At 39.3% G+C, this 16,746-nt stretch overlaps 2 protein-coding genes across 5 annotated transcripts in view; one reads left to right on the plus strand and one right to left on the minus strand.

The window, feature by feature from the left end:
- The window catches only part of CACNA2D3 (calcium voltage-gated channel auxiliary subunit alpha2delta 3), a 774,612-nt gene that overhangs the window by 113,122 nt on the left and 644,744 nt on the right, over positions 1 to 16,746 (minus strand). The gene's annotated exons all lie outside the window — the stretch shown is intronic.
- Positions 5,172 to 15,189, plus strand: LRTM1 (leucine rich repeat transmembrane protein 1). The gene is made up of 3 exons (XM_077325517.1): positions 5,172 to 5,685; positions 7,455 to 8,051; positions 12,493 to 15,189. The coding sequence occupies exons 1-3, from the start codon at positions 5,679 to 5,681 to the stop codon at positions 12,921 to 12,923; spliced, it is 1,035 nt and encodes a 344-aa protein (XP_077181632.1). The 5' UTR covers positions 5,172 to 5,678; the 3' UTR covers positions 12,924 to 15,189.

A 16,746-nucleotide genomic window follows, 5' to 3' on the forward strand; every position in this document is an offset into this window, starting at 1 on the left:
AAGAAATCTATTTATGTTCACCCCTGTACCTTTACTTAGCACAAAAACAGGAGGGAATGGACTAGGTAATGATGCTGGATGAGAGGTACTGGGATGGATTTTGCTGACATATCTTCTAAAAGTATTGTGTCACTAGTTATATAAAATGAAGCTAAATGTCTATGGTAGCAAAATAGCATTTACAAAGGGATATAAGTTATCCCACCAAAATAACAACAGTTCACTCTCTTAAGAGGACTTAAAATGTAATTAAATGTAATTAAGGAGGAGAAGTTTTAACTTCTGTTTTACATATGTAACCCCTACGATAGATTAAAATACCCTACTTGTAAGGGGGGGGGGGGAAGAAACCTTTTACTATTTTGATAGATAACAGGGAAATATTCATTTTGCTCATATTATTAACTAGGTTTTGCTGCTATATTTCTGTTGATAATACTGTTTATTGCTATACTACTATTAAGACCATTCTAAGTTGCCAGCTAGGGATGAGAATGAATTGAGACCAAGATAAACACAGGGTGAGAGATTAAAAGTGGAAAGGTAAAAATGAAGGCAGATCGCCGGACAGCAAAATGAGGGAGTAAAATGTGGAAAAGAGAAAAAGAAGTTAAGAAAAGAAGAAAGATTGTCTTATTTCCTGCAACAGGGAAGATCTAGCTGAGCAGCCAAAACTATGGACCTGAGTGGAAGGAAAGGAAGGGGAAAACAAACTACTAGAAATGAAACTTGATTAGGAGGATGCAGCCTCAAAACATTGACAAGCAGCTGTGAGCTGTACTGGCTGGTCTTACCTTGCTCCACTGCTAGCTTGATGCATGTATTTAGCTATTTTTCAACACAAGCTCCTGTTGATGCTTATAGCAAGCAATAAAGAATGCAATAAAGAAGAAGTAGCCACCTAGTATTCAGCTAGTTTCAATTAAGAAAAAAATCTTTTTCAGCTTGTTTTTTAAATCTGGATCATAAAACAAAGAAGCTACATGCTACCAAACATTTACAAATATGGAAAGGGTATATTCAACATTCAGTGCACTGCAGATTCAAAAAGCAAGGAAAAAAATCAGTTTAGTTTGGATAATTCTGGCCTTATAGTGCATACCTGATTGGGAAAGTTGTGACCTTGAAGTACAATCTGAATTCACAAGAATGGTTTCCTTTTATGACACTTTAATACTTTACTCTTCAAGTTTAATAACATAGCAGTTATCATAAACATTATGCACTAAGTAATAGACGCTACAAGAGTTGAACAAGACTTTGGACAAAAAAATCACCCCAGTGAAATCATCCCAACTTTGCATAATGTTAAAGATCATATCAGTTCTCCAGATTTGGTACGACACACAACACACCAACACACTTATTTAGTAAGTTATAGAACACTTCAGAGAGTCACAATAGGTAAGATTTTAACATTGGTAAAGTGGACACCATTGACCGGGGGGGGGGGGTTCTTGATTAAAAATTTGGTCTATATGGAGCAACAAATTGTTTCATAGAATGCATAAATAGTATTGTAATATATATATATTTAAAAAATTTCAACATAAGTACAATTTTCCAGGTACCCCAGATATCCCTCCAAAAGTGGGACAATCTAGTCACCGTACAATAGGTGTTTCTTCTTTTAGGGGAAGTGTATTTAGTACTGGTGATCAAGTTTCTGTCTGTTTTCAGTCAGATATCACTCAAAAAATTCAATATAATCATGTTTTTGTTTCTTTAGTTTTTTTAAGTGGTTATTTTCTATCTACCACAGAAAGGTTAGGCTTCCCAATGGAAATCAATACTAACAGGCATACCATTTTGGATGGCTGCCTTTTCCAGTGTAGTGAAAATAGATTCTATGCTAATTAACATGATAAACTGCTTCAGTATTATTCCCTAAGTACAACAGTTTGCACTTCAAATATTGCCCTTTGTCATTTAGCTCCACTGAAATCAGTACTTTTGACTGACAATAAGGATTAGATTTCTCTTTGGGGTTGCATCCATTTCTCCATTTTGTGCTTACAAGCGATATGAAGGCATCGAAAAAATGAAGAGAAGCTTCAAGTTGAAGTATGCAAGGTAATTTAAGGTTAGAGAAACCAAAGAAGATTACAAAAAGTTTGCAATCAAAACTCACTTTGACAACTGTAAGGAAAAGCACTTGCGTAGGCAATATTTGGAAGGCATAGAGATTAAAGATGATTGTGAAAAAAACTTGGGAGTGGAACTTGAAGAAATGGAAGGACTCATTCAAGCTGCAGGCACTGGAAATCAATGGTATTAAAGCCAAGATTCAGAAGACCAGTGCTGACAGTAAATATCCCCTTTGCAAGAAAAAGGATGAAAGTCAACCACATGGTCAGTGCTTGCAGTAAAATTGCTGAAAATGACTATAAATAATATCACAATAGAGTTGCAGCTATGTTGTACTAAAATTTGTGCAAAAAGAATAGCTTACTATCAGGCAAAAATTCATGGGAGCACAAACCAGACAAGATCATGGAGAATAATGAAACAAAGATTCATTGGGACTTCTGATTACAAACAGATAAACACCCAGAGTGTAACACACCCGGTATCACACTTGTAGAAAAAAATGAGAAATAGGGTTTGGATAATTGACATTACAATCTCATGACACAGAAGAATATAAAAGAAAGAACAGGAAAAGATAACAAAGATCTATGGATAATTAGAGTGTCTCTGGGAGAAGGTGACCATCATGCTAGTTGTCATTGGAGCCCATGAAGCAGTGCCTAGAAGTCTCAAGAAACACCTGGACATTCTGGGCATTGAGCACATAACACCAGTCAGCTCTGGAAGATACTGTCACTTAGGGCCATTCCGCAAAAGGACCACTGTTGCTAAATGTTTGCAGTATGCAGGAACGCTATATTTAATAGTGGAATTTCGTCATTCCGCACACCTTCAATTCTAGCGGAATACTGAAGTCCCAGTAGCGGTCTATTCATTCCCCACGGGTTTCCAGTCTCGCCGGAATCGCAACAAAGGAGGCAATATTTTTTCACGCTTCTTCCTGCCCCTGGCCTTCAATCAAACAGAACAGCCAATGAACTCTTGTGTTCGTGCTCCTGAAAAGCCCCTTTCCCTTAAAAAACTTTTACAAAAATCCAAAAACACCAGTTACATATTTGTTCATTCAGTGTCTCAGAAATACTTTTTCCGCTGGTGTAGGTGCTGGCGCTTAATTGTTTACACACTCTTCATGTAAAAAAAAAATTACCAGGAGGAATGCCCCTTGGAATGGCAATAATCCTGTGATGGTACATGCGCAATGTCCAAGAATTTGGGAAGATCTGAAATTTCAGAACACCTTCTACCAGACAAATATCTGGCTTTGAAAATTCTTCATTAGTATCATCATCAACATCATCATAATTATGATAACAATAACATACATCAAAGTGACCAGAGAATTTGTCCTTTTAATTGAAAATGTAATACAAACGAACTTCAGAATTAATTCATTGGGTGCTACACTATCTGGACTTCAGCAGTCCCTCCAAAATGAATTATTCAGTGGATTACACTTACTGTTCATTTCAATAAGCACCCAACATGCAGCAGGATATTGGATAAAGTTGGTTATTTGATGTTTTAATTAAAAAAAATAAAAATGCAACATATAAAGAAAATAACCTTTAACTGCGTGGCAGGAATGGTATAAATAAAGCAGTAAGGGCCCTTGGGGTGGGCCCAGTCTGGGATGGGGAAGGGCGCTCATTGGCCCCTTCCCCCTGGAATGACAAGTGGAGGGCCCAATAGGTAGGCGATTGGGCCCTATATGTGTCAGGCCAGGAGGCACCTCCCAACCCGCCCACCCCCCAACTACCTTCCCTCCACTGCCGCCATTACCAGGCTGCCTGGTGCAACGACAGGTAGGCACTGAGCCGGGGCAGCCTGGTGGAGGCGGAGGTGGTGGCAGCGGGGTGGGGAGGCTTTGCCCTCAGCAAGGGGACAGCCCCACCGCATCTGTCCCTTTGGGGGCCCCAGGAGCCCCCCAGGCTGGGAGGCTAGTGCCCGCTGTATTAATCATACAGTGCGGTTTACTTTCTAGTATATACATAAATTCCTTTCATATGTGATGGTGATGTGAATAAGCTGGTGTTTTCTAAAAATATTCTATGGTTTTAGCAAACATATTAGGAATTAATATATCTTTTAGCATACAGTACTATTTAATTATTTACTATTCAGTACAACATGCAAATTATTCTTCTAAGAGTTATGATGCCCAGCATATTTCAGATTCATTTTAGTATGTTGCTGAATATTCAGTATATCTGACAGCTATATTTCTCAGTTGTAGGTTTTTACCTAACAATGTGGAGGAAGATACATTGCAGTGATATATTTGATGTATTTAAATGTGAGGGCTCTCTGTTATGGATAAAATGAGTTGTCAGCCAGCCCAGCATAAACTGATCCAAGGAACTTGCCAGTGTGCTGTAGTGATTAGAGCAGTGGAGAACCAAGTTTAATTCCCCACTCCTCTACATGCAGCCAACTGGCTGACCCTGGGATAGTTACAGATCTCTTAGAGCTGTTCTTTCAGATCAGTTCTCTTTGAGCTCTCTCATCCCCACATACTTTACTGGGTGTCTGTTGTGTGGAAAGAAAGGGAAAGGTGTTTATAAGCTGCTTTGGGACCCATTCAAGTAGTGGAAAGCAGGGTATAAAAGCCAGCTCCTCTTCTTCAATCTTCTAACACTAGAAAACAGTATTATTTTCAGGGGTTGCTTCCTGCCCTTCTGATGGCAAAGCCATTTATACAGGAATTTGGTAGCAATCTCAAAGCAAGAAGACGACTCTAATCTTTCTGTCCTTCTGCAAGGCAACCTATGCATCAGGCATGAAATCATCAGTGAAGGTTGTCAGCCATATGATCAGCCATTACAGCTACAGCATAACCCAATGTATATAGTTGTAAATGTTCCCATATTGTTTGAAGACAAAATACCAACATTTTGAATGCTCAAAGTTATTTGTCATTTGTTAACAGAAACATACAAATCCGGGATTTCCCCCTATACAATAAAATCCTGTCAGCCCAGCTAATCCCTAAGGAAATCAAAAGAGTAAGCCCCAGAATAGCAAACAAGTGCATGGCCAAAACCATGTAATCAAGATGAAGGCCTCTTTGCACTGAGATTACACACCCCATTGCCTCCAATCACAGCTGAGGATGATGGGAGCACAAGATCAGAGCCATTTGATTTTGCATGGGTTGGTAAAGCATGGCTAACAATCCAACAGAATTCAAAAACAACATTGGATTTCAAAAGTCAGCTTTATTTCTGTGCCTTGGATTTGAGGGCAGATTAAATCATTGAAAAGGCTAGGCTATTAGGTCATGATTTCTGTGTTACAGCTGTCCGGTACAAATTGACAGGCACTGCATGGCCTGTTGACTGAGTAAAAGAGGCACAGAGCATCGCTGTGGGTAGCAGAGCAACCGTCAACATGTGAAAAGGAATTATGATCCAATGGAAAAACTACTCAGGATTTATAAAGCAGCAATTAGCAGAGGTCCAATGGCGAGGACAATTGGGTTTCCTGAATAAGTGTGTTGATACATATGCAACTATAGCCCTAACAGCAAGTTTGATCGTTATTGCCTCACATAAAACTGAAACATCTGCAAGACAGACAACTGAATAACCATGAAAGGTAAGAGGAACTTTTATTTAGATCTACTGGGAAGAAATTCTGTCCAAGCATGCCGCTACAGTCTTTATCTTTCCTATGTGATTATAAAGTCTAGAATAACACAAATGCTCAATATAAATACATTTACTTTTTTGATCAAATAAATTATCTACAAGATGAACTGTAATTATGGAAAACCAAGGGCTTGATCTTAAATATTTAAGCTGTGAATGTTGGTGTTAATTGTGAATCATTAACAATTTTAAGGCCTTTTAATCTTCTAGAATATCTGAATAGCTTATTCCTATGTATTTCCACTAAGAAGAAATTCCAGTTATGCTTAGTAGGGGTCTTCCAAATAAATGTACACAGGATAAGACAAATTCCTTTCAAATAGTAATAAGCACTACTATTGCATTTCAGACCATTTTTTAAACAAAGAAACGTTTTCTCATTCTTTCTGTTGTACAAGATATATTATGATCCTTCACAAAGATTGCTTGGTGCAAGATTGTTTTATTGTATGCACAGAAACATTTCTGAACAGTAGTACCCTCACCACTGCAAAATCTACAGAATCAGATGATTTTTCCCATTGATGAACTTTTTCAAAGAAGTGAGAAATTCAAGTTGCTAGAATATAATACAGATCACATAAAAGAACCAATGGGTACTTTCCACCAATTTAAAATACTATTGTAAAGTTGAAGTACATGTGGAGAGATTAAAAGCTGAAGTAGAGAATTTGAGGAAAAGAACATGTTGCAACATACTTTACAAATCAGGGTCAAGTTTGTTTTCTTTTATAGAGTTTAATACAGCTACTTGCTTAATTGATAATTCATTCAAATGTGCATGTAGATGTTTCATAGATATCGGCTATGTCATTTTTTTTCACTGATCAGCATTTGAGAAAAAATGGAAATCATGGAAATATTAATTAGCTCTTGCAGTCAGGAAGGCTAACTCACCATCAAATCCACTGGATTGAGGTGACTGATTAATCCTATAGATTACCCAAAAAGTTAAGAAGCTTAGTAACGCTTAATGAAGGAAATGGGACTCATGGTCCCATTAATCAGAAGGATAAGTGTTTTGTGTAGTAATGCCCAGCATGCTTGGCATCTTTAAAAGATCCACCAATGGACAGCAAAACTCATTGAGGCAGTCTAAATATTCCCAAACTAGCCATCAATTTGTAGCTTTAATATGCTGCAGCTTGCTCAAAAATGTATTAATTTAATAAAATAAATGTCCATGCTGAAAACACTCAGGTGAATGGTTTCCTATTCCTATCTAGTTTCTTAACTTTTTGTGGAACTAGTTATAACAAGCTGGGCTCATTATTTTAGTATTTCAGTATTTTAAAATAATTTAAACCAATACTTGCATTTCCTACAAAACCATACAAAATAGCTCAATTTAAGTGTATTTGAGAACATTTCTAACCCACAAGATTCAAGATTTTAACAGTATAGCTGGGACTTTGTTCTTTGTGAAATATTTAGTTAAGAATAAGAAAATTACACAGACTATATCTTGCTAGTTTTTCCCATTGTCAGAGGAGAGGGCCCTTTCTGATGACCAAAAAGGTTGTACTGGGACCTATACGGACAACACCTAAATGATTGGCTACACTGCAAAGGGTTGGAGAAATGAATAGGAATAGACTGAGTGGTAAAGCAGGTAGGATCCCACTCAATATATCTTGAATATACTAAGCATATTTATAAGATGATCGATGAATAAAACAGATTTTAAATATTGATAATTTTATTTTTCTTCTGCAGGTGCATTACTTTGGGTTTCAAGTATCATCTTCCTAATGCACATGGTGAATTGCTGTCCTTCAAAATGTCAGTGCCATCAATTTTCAAAGACAGTGGACTGTAGGAACAGAGGACTTGTTGAGGTCCCTTCCCGCTTACCTGCTGAAACTCAAATATTACTGTTGTCGAATAATCATATTCAGAAAATCAATCACAGTGTTTTTATTGACACAACGATTCTCAAAATTCTGGATTTATCTAATAATTCCATTTTTGGTCTGCTGCCTAACACTTTCAAAGGACTGAGACATCTACAGATCCTAAATTTAACTCGGAACTTCATTGAATACGTAGATAATAAGACTTTTAGTTCCCTCCCACACTTAAAAGCACTGGATTTATCATCCAATAATATAGTAAGTCTGCCTAGAACTCTAGGGAATAACACAGGGAACATAACTTTACTGTCTCTGAAGCATAATAAACTTCAGAAAGTAGACAGACTCCTGTTAGAATCACTTCCAAATCTGAAAGTTGTTCTTTTCAAGGGTAATTCCTGGCTATGCAACTGTCATGTCTTTGGCCTTAAATTGTGGCTGGAGACTTTTTTATACAGAGGTAAGTAACTTTTCTGTAGTACATATACTATATATCAAGCAAATATATTTATTAAGACATACTTCACTGTACTGGTGTATTGCAGGTTTCTTATTAATTCAAGGAAACGCAGAATAATATCAAAAACTGTTTTTAAATAATGATTTCCTGACATAGATTTTACTGTATAGCATGTGCCTCTTCTACATTTCATTTATTATATTTATTTAAGGCTACATTTATACATTGCATTAAATATTTAATTAAATCTACATGTAGATCATTATAGCTATTGATGAGTAAACACAGGCCCATTCCGCACAAGTTAAATGTAGCAGGAGTGTGGCAAATTGTAAACGCTACTAATTTGCAGTTATGCATGACGTCGCACACAATCTGCCACACTCCTGAAACAGATCCACGAAAAGCGCTTCATTGTAGCGCTTCCAGGGAAATCGGCTGCAACCGGCCGCAGATTCAGTGCATGCTGCCGAAAAAGCCATGTTAACGGAACGCGGAAGAAAGCGCAGCTTCCCAGGTGACCAGGGCGCAACTGGAGGTGGCGCCGAATTGACTGCGTGCATAATCGGGGAGGCTGGAGGGTCGGAGGCAGCGCGACCGCTCAAGCGGCTGCAGGAATGAACGGCGGCGCAGGCCGGGGGGAACCCAAGGGAACACGGAAGGAAAGGCGGCTGGAGAGCTCACAGTGGAGGGGGGCAAGGGGATTGCTGCGGCTAAGGATGGCAGAGAGGCCGGCCACCCACCTCCCACCCATTCCCAAACACCCCCAAACACAAACGAGAACGGAGGCGAGGTCTCTAAGAAAATACAAAAACTTTATAAAACAGTGTGAATGAACAAAGCACAAATATACAATACAAAGCTTAAAGTAGGGGAAACAATTTAAAGGGGAAACATATGGGGCAGAGGAACCGGGGCAGCAAAGAAGGGGAGAGGTGAACTGGGAGTAAACTAAGGGGAAGGGGAAACATGCTCCCTCCCCCTCCGTGCCTGACAAACCCAGCAGGGCTGCGCCTGCGCAGGCTGCTTCCGCCCTTCCTGGCCTCCGCCTCCTACGCTCGCCAACACAGCGGCGCGCTCGCTTCGCTTCCCCTTGGCTCCGCATCAATGCCTTGACACCCGCCGCTCCGGGTTTTGCCACCGTCGTGCCCCGTCCCATGCATAATCGGTTTGCTTTGCGTCTTCCCCCTCCGCGTTTTCCATGTGACCCGAAATCGCCGTTTCGGCAGCCGTGCATAATGGGCCTTGCTGAGACTCAAGGTGGATTACATAATTACCACACCCGACTTCTTCCCAATAATATGCAAGGTATCTATTTTTTTCACCTCTATTAGACAAGTACAAAAACAGGTGTCGGGAAGTGTATGCCACAATCACAGTGTAATCCTATGTAGATTTACATAGGGTTGGGTCTGTGAACTGTTAATTATGTCAGGCTAGAATATAAGAAGACCTGTGCTGGATCAGGCTGAATTGTGACCACTGAGATCCTTTTTAGGATGAAGGCAACAACCGATTCTTTTGTTTTGTCCCCAGATCTTATACTCAGAGGGCTGCATTCTCTGAACATGGTCAAATTCATTTAGCTATTGAAAGGTTTATCCTACATGAATGTGTCTCTATCAGTTTTTAAACCTTCTTAGTTTACAGCATGGCAGAAAATAACTTAATTGTCCCTAAGGAAGTGCTTTCTTTTGTCCATCCCAATCAATTTTAGTAGATGATCCTTATAGTATTGTGGGATGGGAGAGAAATTGTTCTGTGCATCCATTATTCCCAGTACATTATTAATTTTACTATATTCTCACATAGTAATCTCTTTCCTAATAAAATAATAAATTTGGTCAACTTTTTAATAGAATCATAGAATAACTAGGTAACTAAGTAAAATGGTTACAGATACTTATCCTGGCTGCTTTAAACTGATCCTGCACTGAGCAAGAAGTTGGACTAGATGGCCTGTTGGCCCGTTCCAACTCTATGATTCTTTGACGCTAACACCCTGTTCAATGCATGATCTGTCCTTAGATCTGAACTTTTTAGAAAACTCCTGGCTATTCTGCTGTGCCAGTTCAAGAGAAATATGTCAAAGCCCTGAAGCTCCAGCTCTTTACTCAAAAAGTATAAATATACAAAGATAAAAACTGAAGCATCAGTATGTAAGGATATGAACTCTTCCCTGTGATTTAGGGAAGAACAGGTCTGGAGAGACAGCATACATATTTCTGAAATAAATAAATAAAATTCAGTGCTGCAACATGGCTTCATACAAAACGAGCTGATCTTCAGGTCTATGAATGATTGTCAATCCCCAGCTCCTCTTCAGATTTAAACAATCCATGCTCAACTGACACCTGTTGTAACCCAAGGGAATAATGTTGCATGACCCATCAGTGAATAAAAAAAAACCCCAGCTGGAACTAAATTAAAACTGTCAACTGATGTATTTATAGGATTCAAATAAGTCTTAGCCCAAGTGCAACTGAGGTGATGGAGACTTTCGTTTAAGACTGGGCAACATATTTATATTATCTTCGACAAAACAGAACCCCTGCAGAATAAAAGTGTTTATACAATGCTATGAGGAAACTGCCTGGAGTCATATGCCTAATGGTATGATTCTGACCACAAAACTAGTAAATGAGCAATTTGAGTTTTTATTTGTATATTAGAAGGGAAACCTGAAAGTAATTTGAATTGAACCTGTTACAAGTTTCACAAAATCAATAATGCCATTTTAACTCACTAACAATGCAGAGTTATGCCAGTCTAATGACTTCATTTCATTATGAAAATATCTATATTTCACCTTTCCTCTTGGTTCAAGGTGGCTTACAGTAATACTTAAAAGATCCCTAACTAAAGTAATATAGCCCAAGTTTTTCCTCCTCTCCCTTTAAAAGATGCCTGCTGTTCAAACCACTCAAAAGCCCTGGCAAATAGGCAAGCCTTGAAGCACCTGAAGGTGTTTAAGGAAAGGGGTCCTCTCACCTCTTCAGGGAGCCCATTCTACAGAGCTGGAGCTATGATTGAAAAGGCCTGAACTCAGGCCAGTGTCAGATGGGTGGTGGAGAAGCTGACAGATGGCTGCCGGATGACCATAGTTGATGCATTGGGACATACAAAAGGAGATGGTGGAAGATTTAGTGCACTGTACAGTCATAATCCTCATCGGGAATGTATCAAACTCAACAGGATTAACATCTGAGCATACATATTTAGTATTACAAATGCCCCCCTATGCAGTATTATACTCCTCTGACTTGATTTTCATAGCATGATCATATATGCATTACCTAAATTATATATTCATTCATTAGCAGTTTCTGACACCTTCAAACTACTATTATGAATATGCAACAAGTGAGGAATGTTACTACAGAATAATGGGTTGTTATCTCCATTTGTGAAGAAAGTGCCCTACTGTAATCATTGCTCAGGAATCTGAAGAAGAAAAGGGGCTGTTTTTTGGTACTTCAGTTTTTACTAACTGAATGAGTCTCAAAGTGGCTTACGATTGCTTACCCTTCCTCTTCCCTGAACAGACACCCAATGAGGGATGTGTGGCTGAGAGAGCTCTGAAAGAATTGTGACTGGCCCAAGGTCACCCAGCTGGCTGCATGTAAACCAGTAGGGAATCAAATTTCCAGATTAGAGGCTGTCACTCTTAACTACTACATTAAGATGGCTCTCAAGAAGACAAGTATGATGGGTTGGGGTGGCAGGGATGGGCACTAAAATGTTGGGGGTTTTATGGGGAAATCCTTACTCTACTCAATGCAACTGTCCTCACAATGGTATATTTATTTATGGATTGCCCTTCATACTACCAAGGACAACTCACTTTCCCTCCTCCGCTATCTTCTCTTTGTTTTCTGCAAAAGTCCCCATAGCTTCTCCTCTTATTACTCATCTCTTTCCTACTCACCAGCCAAGCTACCTTTATCTGCTCATTCCCATCTTCAGCTTTCCCTTCCTCCTCCTGGCAGATTCTACCTGGGAAAAATGTGGCCCAGTTGCATGGTGCCAGCTGCCACACTGGGCTGAGGTGCATAGGATGGCCCATGGGATTGGATTCAATTGTGTAGTAGGTAACCCATGAGGAATTGCAGGGGGCACCTCATTTTCCTCTGTATTCCTTTCGCCACACCATTTCTACTTTTCTTCCTCCTAGCCAACCCCATATGCTCACCTTTCTCTGCTTCATTCTCTCCTTCCCACAAACCAAGCAACCTCTGGTTTATTTCTCCCCAATCCTCAACTTCAACAAGTACTTCCCATTGTCATAATCTTAACTTTAAAGAAGTCATTATAAAATATGTTTGCCATTTTTACAAAAAAAATAAATAAATAAGAGATCAGTTCTTACAATATTTTGCTTAATTGGTGGGGGCAGATGTTTCTGAAACTCCAAAATTAAAGTAAAATATGTCCTTTTCAGGAGGAATTAGTGATGGCGTGATCTGCTCAACACCGGAAAATTGGAAGGGGAAAGACCTTCTCAAAATTCCTTATGAGATGTATGGGATCTGTCCTCCAATAGCTTCCCGCGTCAAAAAGGACAATCTTCACCCTAATTCAGAACATAAAAACTCTCTGAAGCATACCCATCACAATGAACATGGAGACAGCAGCCGCTCACATTGTGAACCGAAACCAAAGCCACGGCCTGTTAGCCTGCGGCATGCAATTGCCACTGTAGTAATAACTGGAGTGGTCTGTGGGATTGTATGTCTCATGATGTTGGCAGCTGCTGTGTATGGTTGTGCCTATGCTGCAATTACTGCAAAATACCACCGGGAACACTTGCCCCCCGGCAAGGAGAAGGGAAACCTTGAGGGAAAGGGGCCATTTGAGAGTTCATTGGCTTGAGTTACTGCTTTGTGTGAACAAATATCTTTTCCCCCAGTTACAGGAGCAGCGTTCAGAATAGGATTAAATTACTGGTTACTTTTGTGTTTCATATTAAAAATGTTTGCATATAAAATTATTTGTAAGAAGAATCTTTTGAGATTATATTCCACGTTTGTGTATTCACATGTACACAGATGTCCATCCAACATATGTTAGACAAACAGTTCATTCAGCCCTTCCTAATCCCAATATGGCAGAGACGGCTGATAACGGAAAGGGTTGTAAACAGGACTGTTCATCATCTGTGCAAACAGATGTGCTGTGGATCAGTTGATAACTGGAATGGGGACAAGAGACCATTCTGAAGGAACTGATACAAAGATAGATCCATGGAGCTGGAGATTACTCTATTTGCCTTGGCTTGCTGTTCCCCTATAAAAACAACAAAACTAGACAGCAAGATGCCAAAATCAAGGGCATTTCCTGTCATTAGTGAATGCTGAAAATCACTGCAGCCAAATTAGTTATATTAAAGAGAGGACATTAATCAGGCCAAATGTTAATTATTATTCAGTGCACATCACTTCTCTATTGTATAGAACATATTGTATAGAACAAATTATATAACAAATGCTAATTTTTGTGTATTGTAGGGATTAACAATGTGATCACTTCAGAATATCCATCCATCCATTTATCATAAAGCAACAGTATTCCATTATTAATGTAGCCATGTAAACAGAATAGGCCATTTAATATAACATAAAAATGATCATTTTTTCAGTCAAGCAGGGGATGAATTTATTTATTCATTGAAAATATTTTATGTTGCCTATCCCATATTTCATTTGAAATGATTTCCATTTAAATCAGTCCTTCATCTAAGTTACAAAATAAAACCACGGTGCATATAAAATTTTGGTCTGGTCCAAAGAATTAGGCATCAATTAGACATCAAGTAAAATATCTGGGGCAGAGTATTTCATAGATGAGGTGTCACAACAGCGGAGTTCTTTTCCCCCCATTGTCACCCACTTCCCCTATGAAAGTGATGTGGGAATACATGAGGGATGCCTCAGAGGATGATCTCCTTACAGGCTTTTACAGAAGTCCATCGAATGCTTCTTCCCCTTGTACTTAGAGAAGTGTTGTGTTAGGCAGTCAAACTGGAAGACTGCAAAGTGATCGGCTGTGGGAAGGGGCATCTAAGGAGTTAACATCTGGGAGCTGTGCAAGTAAGGGACCCACTCCCCAGAGGTGTAAAGCACTGCCCTAGCTTGGGATGGGTCTAGGCAAAGAGGATCTGCAATCTCAAGTCCATTTAAAAAAGCAAGAAGGTTGTTGTGACGGGAAAACCTTATTGTTGTGACTTCCCCTTCTGCTTCATACATATTGGAAATTGTTTTCATTGAAGAACTGCATTTTGATTACATTCAGTTTGTTGACTGGGCAGTGGAAATTGATCTCTGCAGGGTAGCTCTGGAGCCACAAGTATTTTCTGCTTAGACACCTGTTTCTCAGATATGTCAGGTTTGAGGTTCTTATGATTCCCCGTCATTGTCAGTTGACATGGAATAACTCAAATGATCTTCAAACAAGTGATCTTCAAAGGGAGCTATTTCCCAAGGCAAAAGGCATCTAAATCAGTTGTGCAACCGTGGAGAGAGGCTGATACCACAGAGGATGGTCCAGTAGAGCAATTTTTGGGGGTAACTTTTGTCTATGAGTTGGGTTTACCAGTATAAGGGCTGTATTATATATTTCTCTTGGGGTTGCAAAGCTGGCTGGATATCTGCTTAGTAACAATAAAGACTGCCTTATTCATCTCAGGTCTGTAAAGTGTGTGTTTCTTTTGGACATCTAATTTGTTAATGATTCCATTCCTTGGATTTAAGTATCCACAGTTTTGGTCACATTGAAAGTCTACCTCTGGGAACAGCCTATTTTTTGACTTGTTGCATCTTAAATGGTGTACATATTAAAAAATACCATAATGTTCTCCAGAAAAGAACTGTATATTTATCATTTCAGGCTGTGGATACCACCACAAATAACTGTTTTCTACAGTGGTGTTTACTCACATTTCAACTGTCAGAAGATAGTCCATGCAGTAAATAGAGATCTAATCATTTAAATTAACAAATGCAAAGTTACCATTTTGCAATATGAGATATTTAACATTCAACTGCAGGAAACAGAAGAAAGGCACCATTTGCTAGGTATCCCATGAGGACTGCAAATTATCTTCTACAATTGGTTTTGAGTAATTTTCAAACGTATTGCAGATTATTTTAGCTAGTTGGTGTTTACTGAATTACAAAAATCCCTACAGAAGTATTATTCATTTGTAAAGCTCTGCATGGACATTTGTTGCTAAAAATCACAATATTATTTTCATGCCAGGCGCTCCTGGTGGTGGCAAAGTTTGGCAGGACAAGAGGCAGAACTGAACTGAGAAACCCCCAAAAAAACCAATTTATATACAGTCATGGACAATGAATCTTCACACCATTGCTCACGTTTGGTTTAATTTCTGTGAAAGAACACTTGCATAATTTTATGATTGGAGTCATCACAACATGGGGAACTGTATTAAAGGTTGGCGGCATTAGGGAGGTTGAGAACCACTGACTTAGAAGAAGAAGAGTTGCTTCTTATATGCCAATTTTCTCTACCAGAGGGAGTCTCAAAGTGGCTTCCAATCACCTTTCCTTTTATCTCCCAACAACAAACACCCTGTGAGGTAGGGGACGCTGAGAGAGCCCTGATATTACTGCCCGGTCAGAACAGCTTTATGAGTGCTGTGGCAAGCCCAAGGTCATCCTGCTGGTTGCATATGGGGAAAGACCAGAGAATCAAACCTGGCTCGTCAGATTAGAAGTCTGTGCTCCTTACTACCACACCAAGCAATGTCCTGTCATATGTCACAGGGAAGCCTGAAAGCAGAGCTCATAAATAAGCAGCCTTCAGTTGTTTACTGGATACTAGCATCTGGTAGTCTGCTATCATGGGTAATAGCCAAGACTTAACCTCCCTAACCAGTCCCCACGGAATCCCATAGGCCATCATCAAATCTCATGGTAGGGAATTCTGCAGGTTATACCCATGATGTGAAGAAGGCATGGGAGGGCACTTTTTTTTCTTTAAAGGGTGGTCTTGACCTTTCATTTGATTAATGTCTGAATGACCTTCGTGATGTTGGGGACTATATGTGGGGTGTAGTCTCCATTTCTGTTCTTTCTCCTGCAGAAATTGCAACAGAATTCTCAGAAAGTGTTATGTATTTAACTTGGTGTAGTGGTTAGGAGCACCAACTTCTAATCCAGCAAACTGGGTCTGATTCCCCTCCCCCTACATACAGCCAGCTGGAAGACCTTGGACTTGCCACACCACTGATAAAGCTGTTCTGACTGAGCAGTAATATGAGGTCTCTCAGCCTCACCTACCTCACGGGGTGTCTGTTGTGGGGAGAGGAAAGGGAAAGCAATTGTAAGCTACTTTGAGACTCCTGGTAGAGAAAAGTGGCATATCAGAACCAACTGCTTCTCCTTCTCCTCCCCTTCAACTGGACCTAGGTAGATGAGCTATAAATTTCAACTATGATTTTAAACACGAACATTTGAAGTATCTAAAAACAGTTTTGGACTTCAAATAATTTTTTTGTGAAATGGTCAGTCTCATAAATCCATGGAATATAAAGGCACAGTCAAATTGCCCCTCCTAACATTTCTGTTACAAACATTGGATGCTGGAAAAATAATTTTATTAAAATACTTTTTACTAATTTACTTTTTCCTTAAATTTATACTCTTATTATTCTTGTTCCATTGTTCCATTCTTG

Source organism: Paroedura picta, chromosome 3 (assembly GCF_049243985.1).
Source record: "Paroedura picta isolate Pp20150507F chromosome 3, Ppicta_v3.0, whole genome shotgun sequence".
In the NCBI taxonomy this organism is placed as follows: domain Eukaryota; kingdom Metazoa; phylum Chordata; class Lepidosauria; order Squamata; family Gekkonidae; genus Paroedura; species Paroedura picta.

Coding starts and splice junctions, on each gene's coding strand:
- LRTM1 (XM_077325517.1), top strand. Junction 8,052..12,492: donor GGAGACTTTTTTATACAGAG/GTAAGTAACTTT, acceptor TGTCCTTTTCAG/GAGGAATTAGTGATGGCGTG.